General features: G+C 35.8%; 2 protein-coding genes across 5 annotated transcripts; one reads left to right on the top strand and one right to left on the bottom strand.

The window, feature by feature from the left end:
- Window positions 1–291: 291 nt before the first annotated feature.
- On the bottom strand, window positions 292–14,612 carry LOC102229117 (merlin-like). Of its 2 annotated transcripts, XM_023341663.1 has the most exons (17): window positions 14,293–14,612; window positions 13,975–14,090; window positions 10,065–10,190; window positions 9,812–9,934; window positions 9,650–9,733; window positions 8,089–8,157; window positions 7,916–7,998; window positions 7,750–7,825; window positions 7,529–7,666; window positions 6,034–6,108; window positions 5,839–5,952; window positions 5,008–5,130; window positions 4,675–4,892; window positions 3,179–3,281; window positions 2,213–2,343; window positions 1,948–2,125; window positions 1,002–1,049 (listed from the first exon to the last, which is right to left on the bottom strand). In XM_023341663.1, the coding sequence occupies exons 2-17, from the start codon at window positions 14,062–14,064 to the stop codon at window positions 1,002–1,004; spliced, it is 1,779 nt and encodes a 592-aa protein (XP_023197431.1). In that variant the 5' UTR covers window positions 14,065–14,090; window positions 14,293–14,612. The 2 variants fall into 2 exon arrangements, with proteins under 2 accessions (XP_005813139.1, XP_023197431.1); XM_005813082.2 differs by lacking the exon at window positions 14,293–14,612 and having other exon boundaries at window positions 292–1,049; window positions 13,975–14,064.
- Window positions 14,613–14,902: 290 nt separating this feature from the next.
- On the top strand, window positions 14,903–19,435 carry mettl27 (methyltransferase like 27). Of its 3 annotated transcripts, none has more exons than XM_023341626.1 (7): window positions 14,903–14,963; window positions 15,980–16,116; window positions 16,282–16,308; window positions 16,861–16,989; window positions 18,375–18,510; window positions 18,675–18,767; window positions 18,867–19,435. In XM_023341626.1, coding segments are annotated over exons 1-7 (726 nt in total). In that variant the 5' UTR covers window positions 14,903–14,962; the 3' UTR covers window positions 19,070–19,435. The 3 variants fall into 3 exon arrangements, with proteins under 3 accessions (XP_023197394.1, XP_005813149.2, XP_023197395.1); XM_023341627.1 differs by having other exon boundaries at window positions 14,939–14,989; XM_005813092.2 differs by lacking the exon at window positions 16,282–16,308.
- The last annotated feature ends 318 nt before the right edge of the window (window positions 19,436–19,753 follow it).

Below are 19,753 nucleotides of genomic sequence, written 5' to 3' on the forward strand. Positions count from 1 at the left end.
GAACTGGACACATTGCAAAAACACAAAATCCTGCCAAGTGTTTTTTTCTAGTTTCTAGTGAAAATATCTCAGTACACTTGAAATAATAAAAACTAACTTACAAGTAAACTTTTCGGCAAAAAATCTGAATTTGCTTTAAGTCAATAATTCCTTAATATTGACGAGAAAATAAAACACTTTGTCCTGTGTTATACGTGAAATAATCTGCCAATGAAACAAGTACTTTTTCATCAATATCAATGAGTTAAAACAAGTTCCTGTATCTTGCTGAAAAGTTACTTCTAAGTTAGTTTTGTCTTATTTCAGGTGGATAAAGATATTTGCACTAGAAACTAGACAAAAATACTAGTTTTTATGTTTTTACAAGAACGCTTACAGCTTTAATAAGCTACACTTAAAAGGAAAAATTAAATGAATTTTTCCATCTCTGATAAGAGGTGTAGTTAAATATCTAGTCAGAACAGAAAACAGTTAAAATCTAGTTTATGTTTCACTTTTTGAGTGTATGTTAGCTTCTACCTGGAACAGTAGACATTACAAACCTACACTTTTAAATTACTCCCTCATAGTAGTGTTCCCCTGATTTCTTAAGGTCGCACTGTTACGTACCATAAGACCCTCATATTCTGTTTTCCACATTTCCAAAGTACAAACTGATCAACTGACTCAGTCTCAGGAAGATAGTCATAATTTTATGGCTTATCCCTCTGCATTTGATCATCTAAAGCTGTTGCAAAACACTTAAAACTTCCGTCCCACATCCAGGATTAATGACCTTTGTGTCACTATTGTTTTTTTTGTTGCATGTAACAGAAATTTGAAGTTGCTGCAGCACAGCAAGGAGTGTCTGTTTGCTGAAGGACAGATTCAAAGTCTTTCCAAGGCAAACAGAGCGGTGGCAGGTGTCTGTCTGCTGCTGCTCTCAGTCAGGTACGATATAACAGAAGAAAGGCAAATTCACAGCTGCAGATGCCCTTTTTTCTCATCTGGAAGCGCAGCGATCACACTTCTTCAAAGAAGGCCATCTGAGACATGTAGGCTGAGTTTCGCTGCAAATCAAGACAGAAACACAAACAATCTGTGAGAAAAACTAAGAAAAACAAAACAGCTGTGTGAAAACATTAATTCAGGAGGTTTTTATTATATGTAAATATATTGTTTTAAGTTTCAATCTTAAGGTTTTTAATAACCTAAAAGCATGTTTACAATATGCATCTGCAGCTGAAAAGGAAACTTCCTCATACTGTAAAGGTTGATTCCTAATAGCAAAACATGTTTTAATGTAACTTAGAACTAGTTTTCCTTAGACTGGACCTCTTAGTGCCATTTTTATTTGCCTTTTACACCATAGATGTTGTGTATGTTAAACTATAAGGCATAGTCATTTAAAATAAAATATTGTTTAAAAGAGATTTTGAAGTAAAATCTCCTTTAGCCTTCTGCTGGTCAGGAGAAACCCTTTAATTTTTTTTTTGCATTCATTCAATAAATAGAAAACTGAGTTTATACATGTATGGCGTAAAAATGTAATGTTTTTTCCAGAAAAATTATATTTTCCTAACTGTGTAGGAACTCTGTTCTCTATATTCATAGAGATTCATTTAAAAAACAGCTTACAATAGGAGTATACCGACTGCAGTTTTCTGAATGATAGCCGATTACCAATCTTCAAAAAGCCTGACCTGACGATCCCAATTTTGATTGATACCAATACGTTTTGGATGAAATGTGCTAAATATAGCAAAAATATGATTGGCTTCACATGCAAGCATCGACCGATCACCGATGTCCCAAAATTAAGAAAATGTGCGCGGATTTATGGGCGCACCGCTATTTTAGAAAATAGCAAGACAGGAAAAACATTTGATAGTTTATTTTGCTCATTTACTTTCCTAAACATTCCAACAGTGAAATCCTCCACGACACCGATAATCAGAGTGAACTCACGTTGCTGTGAGGTAAGTATGCAGGTTCGGGGACGTAACCTCTGGCCTCTCCGGGGAGGCTGTACATGCTGGCCTGCTGCTGCTGCTGCTGCTGCTCCTCCAGCTTCAGAGACTCAATCTCCGACTTCAGCTCCTTCAGCTGGTCCTGCAGGTGTTTGCTCTTCTCCATGTACTCCAGCCTGTGTGAACGCACAGCAGCATCAGCAAACAGAGCCGAGTCGTCTCCTAAATAACAGGTGAAGCGTGTGTTTGGCTCGCCGCCTCACCGCTCTCTCTCGATCTCCATGGACAGCCTCTTCATGTCTGAGTCCTTGAAGTCGAGGCGTGACGACGATGAATCATAGCTGAAGTCGGCTGCTTCGGGAGGAGCAGGCGGAGCAGAGTACGCAGCTATGAGCTGAAGGACACAAACACATGTCAACATACTTTCTTAATGTGAAAACTATCGTGCTAGCATATGCTACATTTATCCTGAATGCAAATGAAAACAGTTCTCTTATTCCTGCGCTATTTTTTACTATATTTTTTCTCAAAACATTGATTTATTTCTTCTCATTCTTTCTCTTGCTAGGTGTTTTTTTTGTCTAGTTTTTAGTGCAAATATCTTATTACACTTGAAATAAGAAAAACAAACTTACAAGTAAGTTTTCAGCAAGATACAGGAGCTTGTTTCAAGTAAATTATTCCTTAGTATTGATGGAAAATTACTAGATCCACTGGCAGATAAACTCACTTATAACACGACATTTTTCCCATGTAATAATTTGCCAATGGATTAAGTAATTTTTCATCAATATTTAGAAATTATTTACATGAAATAATTTCTTATATCTTGCTGAAAAGTTACTTCTCAGTTAATTTTGTCTTACTTCAAGTGGACAAATATATTTTGCACTAGAAACTAGACAAAAATACTTGATAAGATTTTGTGTTTTTGTAAAAACCCTATTTGTTTATGTTTAAGTATTAATAGTCTTTACACACAATTTATTTTTTCCTCCCTCTTTCTGTCATTTTTTAAAATCTGATGAGTCAGACTGTCTTCATTTTATAATTTCATAAATAGCCACAAAAACAGAACAGCTAATCAAAGGCATCAACTACTAAAAGAAGTGCACTCTGATATCTCAGAAGAGCTAAGTAATAACCTTCAAAAGAAAACAAAAGAACATCAACAAAGAAGAGAGAATTAATGTGAAAACGGCATAAAAAGTGCATCATTAGCGCAGTACAGGGTATGTTGTTTTGGTGATCTCCAGGAGCTTCTGCTTGGCTCTTCGCTCAGCATCCTTTGCTTCTGTCAGGTCCTGCTTTAGGTGATCTGCTTCTTTCAGCCTGGAAACAGACGATTGCTTTGTTAAGCACTGACAGATCACTAAATCCGCTCAGCTAATCTTTTTGGTTCCCCTCGTAAAAATAAAAACCTTAAAATAAAATCCAGATTAATTCCAGTATAATGGTTTATTAATTTTAGTGTTAGCTTGAATATATTTATTAAGTTGGAAAAAATTAAGTTGCCTCTACTGCCACCTTCTTCAAATCTAACAAAATCGCTGTCAAACGTTTGTGCGGCAAAGATTTTTGTTTGTGCCGCGATCATTTTAAAGATATTAATAAAGAAATTTGCAGAGATGATCTTCAATGTCTTGAAAGGAGACGCAGCACAAACTAAATGTTTTGCTGCACACATGAAGCTGAAATGATTGAGACCAAATTTGTCTGATTTTGTAAATGTGAGCGGGGCGGCTGGTCGACCTCTGATGACCTCTGGAAACTTTTGCAATGATCTCTTTAAAAATGATGGCGACACATATTAACATTTTTACTGCACAAACCAGCACAAAAATTTGATACCAATTTTGTTTGATCTGAGTAATGTGGGGGGACTGGTTGACCTTTAGACCTAAAATTTTTTATTAATATCTTGAAACTAAAAGCAGCACAAATATTTGATACTAAAATGCAGCACAAATAAAAAAAATTGCTGCACAAACGCAGAATTTCTTTCATGAGTTGTTAAGTTAATTTATCTAAACTCCTGGAAAACAAAATCTGATTTCACTCAAAATAATAATAATAATAATAATAATAATAATAATAATAATAATAATAATAATAATAATAATAATAATAATAATATAAAAAACATGTACATAATGCTATAAAACTAAATATTTGTAGTTTTGTGTCTAAAATCGCAGATTTAATAAAACATTAACACAAAGGCGGTGCGGTTAGTTTTCAGTTCGGTTAGTTTGTGACACATCATGGATTATTAAAGCAGCTACTGATCAAGATCTTAAGAACTTTGTGGAGTTATTGTCTGTACAAAATTCATCCAGACAATTCATAGTATCTCTTAAATCTGCCGTAGATTACTTTTTAGGAAATAAAACCGTTTGTGGTGCATAGATTTGCTACAATCTGTGTTAAAAGATGTTATTTTCCCCAGAAATATAAACAAAGCACAACTACAGGCTTCAACAAGCTTATTCATTTAAAACTGAAGCTTATAAAGAGACACCAGGAGCTAATATCTGTGATTAGGCTTTAATTAGGACAGTTTCGTTCATGATTTGTTAAGGTAATTTATCCTGCCACTTCATCTTTTGTAAATAAATAGATACAAGCATGTAATAAATGGTACATGTGCAGAAAAGCCATGAAGAAAGCAGTAATTAATTACAGCAAAACACTCAGAGTAGCAATAGTGAAGATAATTTCACACCTCCTCTCAGACTGCTCCACCAGCTTTACAGCCAGCTGCTCCGCCTCCCTCATCTTCTGCTCCATCAGGCGTTTCTCCTCCTTGGTCTTCATGGCTGTGACCTCTAACCTCTGTCGCTCCTGCTCAGCCTCTGCAGCTTTGTGAGCCAGAAGCTTAGCCTCCTCCTCAGCAATCTGGGCCTTTTCTGCCAGCAGGTCTGCCGTCTCCTCAGACCGCAGCTGGATTGGGACGAACAAATGAAGACAGGAAATATTAATCATGATTCAGGAATGTGATTTTTAACCATTGGGCTCGTTCACGCATAGTTTGAGTCTGAAACATTGGCGATCTCACCAGCGCCTCGTTAGCGAGCCGCGCCTCATCCTGCAGCTGGAAAAGTCTTCGCTCCATCTCCTCTTTCGCCCGCTCTGCATCCTCTCTCATCTGCTTTTCCCGAGCCAGGATCTGACGCTCCATCTAGATGAAGGAGAGAAATGAAAGACTCAGAATTAAAAACAACCGAACGCAGTGGACTGTCACAATTTGAACATTTTTCAAGTCAAAATCCAGTGCTTATCCTGGACTCAAATCACAGATTTACTCACTGATTTGAGTAAATCAGTGCACACCAGTGATTTGGACCATTTTTAAATTATAAACACAAACATTTACAGTGAATTTAGAGGAGATATTTCTGTTGATATAAGTTTTTAATACAAAACCGACAAAATCTGCATGAGGGAGAGAATAAAAAATATAGCAACAGAAAAAGGGATTAAAGGAAAGAACAACAAATAAAAGACGGTGGAGAGGAAAAACTAAAGAATTTATTAAGGAAAGAATGAACCAAGTAAGGAAGAGGAGACTAAGAAAGGAAGAAGAAAAGGAGGAAGGAAAGAAGTGAGCATTAAAATACAGGTAAACATAAGAGAAGATTACAGGAAGGAAGAAAGAAAGGGTAGTGCTGAGAAAAAGACAGAAAAACAAGAGGAAAGACAGCAGGAATGACAAGAACAAGGAAGGAAAGGAGGAAGAAAAAAACAAATTAAGGAAAAGCAGAAAGACGAACAAGCAAATAGAGAAAAAAAGCAAGAATAAAATCTGGAATCACACATTTCTTTTCCTATTCCTCCATCCAGACGTTTAAAAATGTTTAAATTAAAATCTGTATTTTTCCACACCAACCTTCTTGCGGGCCTTCTCCTCTTTGGCCTGAGCCTTCATCTGCTGCACTTCGATGGAGTCCACCTTCCTCCTCCTCATGAACAGATCGTGGTTTCCGATGCACAGCTGCAGGATCTGAAACACAAAGAAAGCAGCAAGATCATTCACTGCCAACACAGATAAATGATTTAGCTAAAAATAAAAATAAAAAACTACCAGCTTGTTGACACGCAGCTGAGATGAGTAGAACTTGAAGACATCTTTCTTCTTATCTAGAGGTTTAATTGTGAACTGCAAGAAGGGAGGCTCGGTTATTTTTCTTAGTAGGAACAAAAACTCTCCTAGCGTAATCCTAGCTTCTGAAGTAAAAACTCAGAATTAGATTTTTACTGATGTATGCTTAAATAATATTTTACCAATTCAATGAAAGCAGTTTTCAACGGAAGAGGAGCAGGGCCACAAGAAAACTAATTCAGAATTTATTTCTTAGAATTCTCTTTTCATTTTCAGAATTCACCAGAATTATTCTGACTTTAGTCTTCGAAAGTCTGAGAAACTGTCTGGAAAACAAAAAGGTTCAAATTCTGAGAATAAAGTCAAAATCCGAATGGTGCGTTCTCACCGTCAGGCGTGTCTGGTTTACATTCAAAGTCCATGTGGAGGCGCGTCGAGGCCCGGTGCGGTGCGTTTCGATCAACTGCCGCGAGTTGAACCGTTTGGAGCTTTTTGAGCATTTTAAGGGTCCAAAATGTCCAACGGAAAACAACAGCAAGAGCCGACGCGCCCTTGACGCGTCCTTGACGCGCCCTTGACTCACCCTTGACGCGCCATTGACGCGCATCCACATAACCTTTGAATGTAAACCAGACGTGAGAAACGCTATGAGTAGAGTGAAATGTCAAGACGTCTGCATTCAAAGTGCACACGCGTCAAACACATTTCTGACGCATGTAACGCTTTTGTGTGAACGCTCCATAAGAAATAAATTCAAAATAAAAAAAAAAAGAAGTCAAAATTCTCAGAATTCTGACTTTTGACCTCATCAGACTAAAGCCAGAAATCCTGTATTTTTCCCCTGGCTATAATCTTTTTTTATGTAATTTTCTCTTGTGTCCTGCCAAATTACATTAATGTAATGATGTTCAGTTTTATTTAACTTTAACAAGGACTTATCGATTGCACAGCCGGCTATTTATTCATATTTTAGAGGTTTATTAGTGAGTTTCATCAATACATTTTACCACAACCGGCCCTTTAAGAACATTCATAACCTTGAAATGGCCCAAATAAAAGTCATTTTGACATCCCTATTCTAGCGGAACGACTCTAATCAAACACCCTGAGCTGCAATGGAGTGGTTTAGATTGAAGCATTTTAATTTTTTACAAAGTCCTAGTCAAAGCCTCGCCTGAGATCTAATTAAGAATCCATAGTAAATCTTCAGAGTTAGTGTTCACAGATCTCTATCCAATCTAGCAAAATTTGAGGTATTTTGCAAAGAAAAATGGGTAAACAACCAACTATATAGTTTTGAAAGGTTGTGCAGCTGTAATCGCAACAAAATATTCCAAAACAAATTAAAAATGACTTTTTGTTTTCCTACCACTGCAGTTGAGCACCATGTTGTGGTAGTAATGTGACAAAATTTATTAAAAGTGTCAAAGTTATTTCTTTAAACCTACTAAACCTGATTAAAACTGTCTGGACTCACCTCCTTCTCGCTGTAGGAGATATTCCGGATCCCGCTCCAGGGGAAAGACTTGTTTGGGTTCAGTTTGTTGTTGGGGTTGTAGATATGGAGACCCTGAGCGTCCACACCCAGTAAAAGGTCTGTGTCTCTCTTATTTTGCTGTACATTAAACAATATTAAAGGTAAGTACTTTTCATAGCGCTGTGGACCGTTTTAATAGTGCTACAGTCATCAACACTCACAGTAATGGCATAGTAGCTAACACCGTACATTTCGAGGTCTTGGGCAATCTTCAGGTATTCCATCTCTGCTTCGTCTCTGAGCAGAAAGAAGAATATCACTCAGGCAATGAAATTAAAACCCAAACTTTTAGTAAATTGTTGTTCATCTAAAGGAAGTCAGCCGTACCTGGCGATGCCTCTGTGTTCGGCGTACCAGGCTGTGATCTTCTCCTCCCACATGTCCGCAGTCATTTGGTACTGCATCAGAACCTGAGACGTTCCCATGAAAAACAATCAGGAATCTAACAAATTAACCTGCTTTCACTGACGTTTGGACGTAGCTTAGCTTAGCATGCTTACCCTTTTTGGCAACAGTTCATCTTGTGCAAGGAAACCCGGCTTGTGAAAGTTTGGATCATAGTCCCCGTACTGGGATGGACATTAAGAAATAAGGAAAAAAAGCATTAATGTGGCTTTTAGCCATATTACTATATCTAAATTAAAACAGAAAATACTTATCTATTTATTTAGGTTAGACCGGGGGTATCAAACTCATTTTTATTTTGGGCCATATCAAAAATCTGAATGTTCTTTAAGGGCCGGTTGTGCCAGAATGTATTGATAAAACCAATTAAAACTGTTAAACTATCAATAAATAGCTATTTTTCTGCAATCAAAATTGTAGATTTTGTGGTGCCAATTAAGAAATGTATGAATGATGTTAAAGTGCCTTTTAATTAATCGCTGTATCGGTCACGGACTATAACTTGATAACAAGTGAGACTGCGGCAGAAGTCACTAAACACAACGTTTTTGACCAATTTTGATAAGATTTGCAGTAAAATCAGAAAAAAATATGGAGATTTGTTGATTTTGTGTGAATTTTACAGATTTGTGAAAAACTGGAAGGACTTATTGATGTAATGTGGAGTCTAGAGGGCCACATAAAAAGCTACGGCGGGCCAGATTTGGCCCCCAGGCCTTAAGTTTGACACATGTGGGTTAGCCGTTTATACCATTCATTCAGTAATTTTTGACCTTTTAATAATTCCAGGATGTAATGATGATACAAAAACAACTTAAAATAATTTTTAAAACAAGAACTGATTAAACTGATTTAAATTTCCTGTGTAGTTTCTTCTAATCCACGTATACAGTCCAAATTATTTATACTTACTTTAATAATATCCTATAAGTTGCACCTTAATCTTATGCTTTGCTTTTTGTACCTATCAACAAGCTTCTTCTCTAACAATTAAACAGACGCTTATTTGTAATTGCAGCTAAATGCTGCATTATTTAGCTGCAAAGAAAACATAAATGTTGTCAAGCATGCAGCTGGGTTTTTTTGTTTTATTTTTGTTTTTAGATTTGATTCTTTATCAGCAAAACTTAAGCTTCAGTAAATGGACATAGACAGGATCTGCACAAAGAGAAGCAATTTACTAATTCACAACTCCAGCTCCTGGTTTCAAAGAATGTTGACAATAAAAACATTTCTGCAGTGTAAAAACACTTCATCACAATATAAACAATATATAATATTTATTTCTCTGCCCTTTCGATTCTGTGAAAAAGTGACCACAACGCTGACATTGCCTTAGTTAATCTCACCCATACTGACGATGTGCTTAAAAGCTAAATCTTAAAAAAACACTTTATATAAAATCTACCAATTTAGTGGGAATTTGTGTGTTACAAATGAAACTTGCTAAAGAATATTATTTACCCAATAAGTTGGAGTATTTATATACCTTTAAGCTTTTGTTTATATATAATTTTTAACCTTAGTAGATAAGATACAACATTCAAAAAAACTTTAAATTTGCTAACTGATCATCAGCGTAGAGCCATTATGGTTTATGTCTCAAAATATCTGAAATTTAAAAATAATGCCTGTAGCTTTGCATTGTCCTCCTACCTTTGCCTGGACAGCATAAGAGGCCAAAAGCACTGAAGCTTCAGGGGAACAGAATATCTCTTCATCTAGTATCTGTTTTTTCACCTGAAAATAAGAGTTTCACACCAAGTTTATGGCAGCTTGCACAAAAATACACAAAATGCATTATATTTTTGTTGCTACCTGTAAGAAAAATAGGTGCTGGGTGATTTCTTGGACCAGTTCTTCCTCAACTTTCTCAGGGAAGAATTTCGCTAGAAAGTGAAACGTTATGGGGGAATCCTTGGGAACCTCCTGATCCAGAACCTTGTTGGGAAAAAAGACATTAAGAGGAAAAAATGTAACAACACTGGGCTCAAATAATCAATCAATAATTTTCATTAGAAGTAGCAGCTACTGTCAGACTTTATTCTTGCGGATGAAGTGCTTCACTCACCCGTTTCTCCTGTTTAAGCCAGGCGTAGGTGTCCTTCACCGTGTATCTGAGTCCAAAGAACCAGGTCTCCCTCAAACCGACGGTGCGACACACCAGGTCAAACAAATCTTTACCTTTCCATTTTACCTGAGGCAAACAGAGCCACGTTAAAACCGTTTTCCTGCAGTTGCTTTTCTGAGGTTTTCAAGTGGCACTTCTGCCCCCTGCAGGAACCTTTAGGTATAACACTTGAATTTATATTAAACGTTTTTCTTGTTTCTGCTTTTAACAAAACATTTATAGCAGGATTCCAAAAAAGTATAATAATAAGTGGAATCATCACTTAAACAGATAAATACTTGGGAGTTAAGATACCAAGCACATTTGACTTTAAATATCAACCATCTCAGTTAAAAAATTTTAATTTATTGCCTATTTGCTTTAAAAAAAAACAAACATAAAATAAAGATCTATAATTAATTAATTGCATTTGAATCAAATGATAAAACAAGTTATTCAAAAACGCTTTTGGCTGCTAAATTATTGACTAAATAGACATATGAGCTCAACAACAAAGATATTTATTGTCTTCGTCATTTAGGTTATTCACCCAACAAGTTTCTGCAAAGTCCATTCAGCTTTCAAACGTTTCAAGAACCACCTAATCATTCTTGTCTTCTTAAGAAATGTGGCCAGTATATTAGCATTTGTTTACAGACGTGCCAGAAACACAAGACGAAGGTGCCGGCTTACATAACCTTTGTGTGTAAAAAAAAATGCAATAAACTAAATTTAAAAAGTTTAACACGTTAAATTAAATTAAATTGATCAAAATTAAAGGGTTAAAGTCACAACAGTAAAAAAAAAGAAAGTAAAATGAATTTGTTTAAGTTTCAGTTTTATTAACATTCACAAAAATATGAATCTTTGACCTTGTCTCTGGTCTTTTTGCTTAAATAAATATCTCTTTAACTATTTCCAATTATTCTTACATTCCTAAGTGATTGTTGTATTTTTATTATTTTATATATTTGTTTCGTACATTTTTAAGGTGATGGAGGTGTGTAGCCAATCACACGTTTTTAAGTAGCTGCATAAAGGTGAGTCGCTACCTGTGGAGCGCTTTGGCTCTGATGGAGAACATCGCCAGTGGAGGGATTCAAAGCGATTGATCGTATTGATCTGCTGGGAAATGTTGATGATGGTTTATTAGTGTTTAGATTAATCCGGACTCTGATTATCCTGGAGCTCTGAGCAGAACTTATAGAAAGAGCCGTGCGGTACCGGTACCGGTCCAGCTGCAGCCATCCTTCAGTGGAGCCGCCAGCTTTGTGAATGAGCCTTTCTGGACAGAAAGCACCTCTATTCTGTAAATGTACAACTTATGCACATGATTCCACTATTTATAATAAATGTCCAGTTTCCCCACTCAAATGACTCTGTCGGGCTTTAAATCTGTCAGGCTTTAAATCCCGGCTGAACGCTCTGCTGTTCAAACAGGCATTTGCACGATCTCTTTAATTTCTTTTTTTTATATTATTTGGATTTTTTTCTTTATTTAAAATGTATTATTTTATTTTTGTTAGGTTACCTTATGTTCCCTGAAAGCACCCCTTAAATAATATGTATAATTATTATACTTATACTGCTACAACAAGGATGTTGCCATGGTTATTGCTTCACAGACTTCCAGGTATTTATACTAATTTACTGTATATATGTATTTATGGAGGCGACAGGGCGGAGCAACAGCTGCGCTCTATTTTCTGCAAATTAGGATAAAGGTTAAAGGAAAGGTGCGCGGCCACATGCGTGCGCACAGATCTATACATCCGAATTATTTTGTGCGTCGCACTTTTCTGTACGCCAAGTTTTAGTGTGAAAAGTGCACACTCCTTTGTGCAAGAGGCCCCTGGTCCAGATGAGTGACTTCTTCTTCCTCTGTCAGGCAGAAAACTTATTGTCTGATTTGCTTTAAGCATAGATACCACAATCTAGTTTACTGCACATCCGTTTGCAGTAGTAGGTGGCATTTCTTCCTTGGACTAATCATTAGCAGAAAAATATTTCTTATTTATGACTAATCAAATGTTACGTCGTCCTGAACTTGTAAATAATAACCTAACATGAAGTGGCATTTTTATAATCTACATCTTAGAGTTCAACTTAAAATATGATGGATAAATAAAAACTAACAGAATATTTTTTCAAGTGATGAAGCAGCAGAAAAACAGTGGATGATGTTTTATTCCCTTCTTTCTTTCCAAACAGCAGACAGATGTTTGTATCTTCCAGCCAGATACAGCTCATTGTCAGACTGTGAACTTCCATCTTTAATTGATCACAAAACGAGATGAGTCAGAAGAAGTCTGCAAAAACAATTTGACTAATACGCTTCCAAGAAGATTATAAGTCATGGAGGTATGCTTCATTTTTTATTGCAACAAGATTGCTCGTCTCTTTTCAATTTTGTGTTTAAGTGGATACTTCTGTGCTCATGACCGACACTGTGCAGTGCAAAAGGATTAATGCTAACCTTTTCTTAGAACCACAAACCTGAATGTATTATATTGAGACTTGAGGAAGGAAGCAGCAAACATGGAAAAAGAAATCCTAACCGCAAATTAGATCCAAAACAGGTGAAATTAGTGCTATTGTGGAAAGAAAAATGGGGAAAAATTGCTCTCTAATTATGAAAAAAGAGATTGTTCAATAAAACATTCCTCGGGGGAGAGAGGACATATATGTGCTACAGTTGTCTGATCAAAAATAAATCAAATTAAACAATGTATAACTTTCCTTCCTATTTATTTTTGTGCTATTTTGTATTAGTCTATAACATCAGTCTGAAACCTGGACCTCTTTAGATCCAAAAATACTGAAGAATTGAGCAACATTTTAAGGTTTTGACGATGTTTTTACAATTACATTAAAGGTGAGAAACATTTTGATTTTAAAATACCTTATTCTTTGTCAATAGGCTTCAAAGTACTTGCTTTTATTGACATCATTTTTTCAACTGACTATTCCATTGAAGAATATGTATTAAACCTAAAACCAGCATTAAAAGGTGTTCTTTAATTTAAAAATGTAAATAAATAATTATAGTAGGTTTTATAAAAAACATTTTGGAGAGTCATGTTAAACAAAATGTGTCCAGATAAACAAACCTTGCTTAGCAGGACCAAGAAGAAATTGTGAAAACACTTCTACATCAATCAATAAATCCATCAAGTTTATTTAGCAGGTCATAGTGCTTTTTTATGAAATCATAAAGACATCTTAAATACAGTCACCAGTTGTGAACCCAGTAACAGACATTATGTTTAAATTTGTGCCAACATTAAAATCATCAATACACATAAAATAATTTGGTCAATTTTCCATTCATTATGGCTCAAAAGTAACTCAAAGCAGGTGGGCTTTAGTCTTGATTTACAGGAACTCAGTGTTTCGGCTGTTTAGCAGTTTTCTGGAAGTTTGTCCCAGATTTGTGGTGCATAGAAGCTGAATGCGGCTTCTTTTTAGGTAGACCTGTGAAGACACTGTGCCAGTTATCAATGCGACAACAGATGAACATATGAATGAGTTTCTCTCTTTTTGGTACATTAATCCTGGAAATGTAAGTCAGGTGACAGAAGGCTGACTTTGTAACTGTCTTTATGTGTTTTTGACAGATTTCGGGCCTGATCACTAGTTTTACTTGTAATAACTGAAGATGTGTGCCGACTAGATCACTCCTCTTTAGGTCCAAAGATAATTTCTGTTTTGTTTCTGTTCAGCTGGATAAAGTTATTAGATTATATATACAACATTTTTATCCTATACGAATGTTTTTGTTTCTCGTCTTTCTTTAATTTGCTGCTTTTGTGTGGGGTGTACAATTAAACATAGAGACAGACAAAAAGAAGTCGTAGAAAGAAATCCTAACCTCACAGCTGAACTCCATCTCTGCATCCATAGTGACGACTTTAACTTTGAAAGTCTTGGGTTGTTTCTTCTTCAGTCCAAGTATCGACATTTTGATAGCGTTTCCAGATTGGAGAACTGTGGAAATGATGAGATGCATTTAAGGAAGCATAAGTAAATCACACCTCGATACAGTGTAAAAGCACATCTAAAACAATTCATATCAATAACCCACATAATACGCCTCGAAAACTAATATTTTCTGTCGATTTCACACAGAAGGAGAGCTACTTTGAGTTGAAAATATAAGGCATTAAACGTATAGATGAGGCCTAATTACCAGGGAGCAGAGTTAAACTTGAACCCGTCCAGCAAGGCTGAGGGGAGGATGGGCTTTTGTGTTTGTGTTGGAGCGACCAGTGCTAAGCTAACTTTCCTCACTAAAACTGCTACTTTTTCTCACAGTTAAGACACAAACATCGTCCATAACAAGTTATAAAAACAGCGAAACTTTTGCGAAACCTCCATAGTGGACATGTATCTGATATATTTGTTCCTAAAGTTAGACAAAAAACTTGCTAAAGCTGTCGGGTGCTACGTGTTTAGCTTGTTAGCAGACTGTTCAAAATCATAAGGAGTTTCCAGAAGATTTTTGTTTTGACTCCCAGTCGCTCTACAGGTAGGAACATGAACAACAGTCAGGAACGCCACTGCGCCTGTGTCTGCTTCAATGCTATCGGAAATATTAACTTTACACTGAAACATCACTAGATGTAGAAGAAAACTCCGAAGCAAAAAACTACTTTGGTCATGAGTTTATTTATAGGAATATTTATGAAGAAAGAAGACGTATTCTAAGAGTTTAAAATGTAAATTCTAGCAAAGACTTGTGGATATTTGGAATAGCAAGTTGTAATTAAACGCCTCAGATCCTGAGAGTTTTTACTGAGGGAAAAGATTATCCATAGTCTATTCAACTCGCTTCCTGGTGCAGTTCACTGCAACCTGCGAGTAAGTAACAATAACCAAACAACGAGGTTAGTTTTGGTAAAAAGTATTTTTATACAAAATAGAAGAGGGCTTTACATATCACTACACAAGAAAGAAGACAACATTATGGTTTAAATGTGTTTTGTTTTACTCAGTCAAGAGAAGTTGTTTTTCAGTATGACGAGCCAATATGAAGTTCCCATTTTATGATCACCTTGAATCAAAATACAATGGTTTCATATTACTTAGACGATCATTTTAAAGAAAAATTTACATTATGTTGCAATTGTTTTCATGTGTTGCAAAAACAACAAATAGGCCTTTTTCTATAACCTTGATTATTGCAGTTATACTAATGTTTATTGGAAAGGCAGAATAAAGAATACATTTCATGTAGTCGATATTTTGTAGGAGCTTTTGTTTGAATACAGAAGAGTTTTACTGTTTTGTTATTTCTTTAATGTACCCTCCTCTGTTACACATTTATTGATTAAAAAGGTACATTACTTTTCTTAAGCTGAAAATTTGTCACTTATTCTTATTTTTGTATTCTCTACCATTGTGTGAATGTGCAAGCTTCCACTTGTCTTTAACTTGCTGCTGGTATACTTGAGTTCCCCCACTATGGGATAATAAATCATATTTCTATTCATTTATTGCCATTTATGTTATAATATATTCTATTCAATTGAGTCATGCTGGGACTATAGCAAGCTGAAAATGGCTGACAGCTACTCATTGCAGGTGTGGCGGTAATTGTTTGCTACTGCATATTTAATTGTGGTTTATTTGCACATCATCAGAAGCTGCTGATTGTAACATTAATCCGTCATGTTGTTGCGATATAACACATTAGTAGTTTTGAAACGTAATCATTCCTCGTAAATCTCGGTGGTGGTAACCAAAACAGTATGACATTCATTTAAATATCAGGGAAATTGTTATCTCCAGCAGTTGTTTAAAGATAAAGTGGAATTATGTTAATGTTGAATATATTAATGATGTTCATTAATTGTGTTTCTCTTTTTTATTATTAGTGACAGGTTTTTGTATAATGTCTGCTGACAGTAACACATTTGAAAGCGTAAAAGCTGTTATCTTGTCAGCTCATAAAAGCACCACATCAGAAGAGAAGGTCAGCTTCTACAACCGCTGGGCAGAAAACTACGATCAGGTGAGAAAAGACACATGTGGTGGGTTTATTTTCTTATTCCAGGTTTAATAGCAATGACAAACTAAATGCTAAAATTAAGATTAATGAACAGTTATTTAAAGAAAAGTGGCAAATAAAGTGTTTTTTTTGTTTTCTTTTGATGCTAATCTTCTATGTTTCCGTTAGTTGCTACATGTGAAAGACATTTCCTCAGTAAGCCAAAGTTTCTTTTACACCTACTAAACTTTAATTTTACATTTGGTGCAAAATTCCAATCTATGTTAGTAAAATGACAAAGGTTTTCACTTTGCTTCACTGGTGACCTTTATTTGAGGCCTCAGTGCTCGACTCGGCCGTCATGGGTTCAAGTCCCGACTCGTTGACCTTTGCTGCATGTCTTCATCGTTTCTCACAACGCGCTTTCCTGTCACTTCACTATCACATAAAGACAACTTGAGCCAAAAAGAAAATCAGCCAGATAAACACCAACATTTTAAGTCATAATTGACACAGACTCACAAAGTAATTTGTTTAATATTTGGTGAATAATTTGATTTTGTAGCATGCCATTTTAATCATTTCTGCAACGTTCTGAACCTTACGTTGCATAATTTGCTCAATCAAAACACTGTTTAACTCTACTGAGCTCAGTGTATTCCTTTAAACAAATTTTTCTACATCTTAAAACAGTGTTTTCTCGTAAACGTGGAACTGGGAGATCAAAGAAAACGGCTTTTGTTTCAGTTTTTACCATATTATAAACAGGATGTGGCCGTTTTGGATTACCGTGCACCAAGTCTGGCAGCAGACTGCATCTCGTCCCATTTCAGCAACGTGCGAGAGGCAGCCGTCGTGCTGGATGTGGCATGTGGTACCGGACTGGTGGCCAAACACGTGAGTAGCAGCTACACTGATCAGATAGACAGACAGAGAGATAAGTGTTATTAACAAATCTACACATCCCAGTTAAAGGCCAGTTTTGTTGAAGCACCTTTTTGAATCAATTTGGCATTCACTCTTCTTGATAGTCCAGAGCTAAATCTGGAGTAAATCAGCGGGGTCACTCGGAAAGAGCTGTAGACTAGAGATATTCATTCACTCTGAGAAAAACAAGAAAAAGTGGGCACAGTAGCAGTAGTATATTACTTTTATATAAATATGTTTTTACATATTTGTTAAAACTGTCACAATGTTTGTTATGAGACAGATAATCTGTGAAAAGATCGATCTCCTCCAGGTCTAAAACATGCATCACTTCCGACAAAACAAACAACCAATCAGAGCCAGAAGGAGGGTCTTAGCGCTTTCAGTAAACCTTGTGTACTTGCTGCTAAATGTGCTTCTGGCAGAGAAATGACTTAACGTTATTTGCTATCATCGGTGGCTATGCTAACTACCCTGAGCATTCACAACAGGATCTGCTTATGTGAAAATCTGTAGCAGTAGCAGAGATCAAGGAGCGAAGGGAGAGAAAGATCATCAGCGCCACATGAAATTGTGATTGACAGCGCTATGGCTGTGATTGGTTGTTTCTAGTTATCTCTAGTTAGTAGCATTGAGTGAAGACAGAAATCCCGATTTCTTCACAGATCATCTGTTTCATACCTTAAAACCATGACAAGGTAACACCTTCAACAAATATGTAAAAAAATATTTTTTATCAAAGTTACCTGCTGCAGCTTTAAAGGGAATGCCAATAGATTACGACCACAGAGCACTGAATGCTTAAATTGAATCCTAAGTTAAGCATTAGTGTAGAGGTGTAAATATGAATGCAACTGGGTTATTGCATTTTACATTTTTTTAATATTTAACTAATTTAAATATAAATTTTTTTAATATTTCAAAAATTTTTAAATGTTGATGTTTTTTAATTTATAAAAAATACATGTATATATTTTTTATATATTTTGTAAATATAAAAATATGTATATTTATATATCTTTAAGATTATAAATATGTCTTTGTATTTTTTAGATTAAATATATTTCTATATTTGAAAATATATTTTTATATTAAAAATATAAAAAAAACATTTTTAATATTCAACATAGTTTTTTATATTAAAAATATACAAATATATTTTTAAAAGATAAATACATCTTTCGATACTAAGAAAATGTAATTTTTTTTTTTAATAGTTTTTATTTTACAAAACTAGGTATGGTTATGGTAGTCGTACCATAACTAAAACTTGAAATTAAGAGCTTTGTTTAAGGACAGAGTCGCTATCATTGTCAGTCGTATGACTGATACAGAGATGTGTCTTTGTTGAACAGATGAAAAAACTCGGGTTTGAACATTTTGTGGGTGTGGATGGAAGCGAGGCCATGCTGGGCAGGGCGAGAGAGAGCGGCTTGTACCAGGACTTGAAGCAGTGCTTGCTGGGAGAGGAGCCTCTCCCCGTACAGTGGGGTAATTAAACCAACATCCTGTCATCTCATTAATCTCTGTGACCTTTATGATGGTTTCTACTTTCACTGCTTGTGACTTCTGTACATTTAAGTTCTGATTATTCTGGACAGCTTTTTTAAAAATTGTTAAATGTATGATGATGAGCTTCACTTTACCTCCTGCAGGCAGCTTTGATGTGGTTGTAATTGTTGGAGCGTTAAGTGCTGGTCAGGTCCCTATTGGTATCGCCAGACACTTGTGCAATGCCACCAAATCAGGTCAGAGTATCATTTTATTTATTACTTTTTTAAGCTAATTTCTTCTGTCTTGTGGTAAATGTGTAATTTCTTCATTGCACTGTTTTATCCTTCCACTAGGTGGCTCCATTTGCATGACAACCAGAAGTAACCAGGATAACTTGGAGTACAAAGCTGCCCTTGACAGCGAGCTGAGGAAGATGGAGGAAGAGGAGCTCTGGACTTGTTTAGAGGTCACCGAGGTCAAAGACTGGGAGAGGGCTGTATCAGAGAAGGAGGACGGCTACATATCTGGAGTTGTGTACCTCTATAAGAAACTGTAACGCATTATTTTGAATTGTTATGAGTTGCATGATGCAGTTGGTATCACTGTTGCCTTGCAGGATGAAGGTTGTGGGTTCAAATCCCAGGTTAGGATCTTTCTGCATGGAGTTTCTCCCTGTGCTTGCATCCGTTCTGTCGGGGTACTCCGGCTTCCTCCAACGGTCCAAAAACATGGACCGTTGTATCTTTAAATTGTCCTGAGAGGTGTGCATGTTTTTCCTGGTGACCCGTCCAGGGTGCGACCCGAATGTCGCCCAAAAACAGCTGAAAATATCCAGCAAAGGATGAGCAGGTAAACACTATGAATGGTATATTGTTTTACTAAAGGATCTCTTAAGACTTGAATAAAATATAATTATACTGTTTATATATTATTAAATTGTACTTTTTAACTTTTGTAACTTTTAAATATAAAATTTTTGAATATTTAAATAATATTTAAGTATTTGTAAAAAATTTTAATATCGAAAACTATTCACATCCTACAACAAGTACATGAGGATGATCGACAGCACTAAGATCCTCCTCCTGGCTCTGATTGGTTGTTTCTGACCGAGCGGTTCACTTTTGCAGATTGCCATAGCAACACTGGGAGGTGGCAGATTAGCTTGATTTATTTCACAGATTACCTGTAAATATTAAGCTTTAATATCATTAAAGTAGTGGGTTTTTTTGTTTGTTTT

This window comes from Xiphophorus maculatus, chromosome 11, assembly GCF_002775205.1.
Source record: "Xiphophorus maculatus strain JP 163 A chromosome 11, X_maculatus-5.0-male, whole genome shotgun sequence".
NCBI classification, from domain to species: Eukaryota; Metazoa; Chordata; class Actinopteri; order Cyprinodontiformes; family Poeciliidae; genus Xiphophorus; species Xiphophorus maculatus.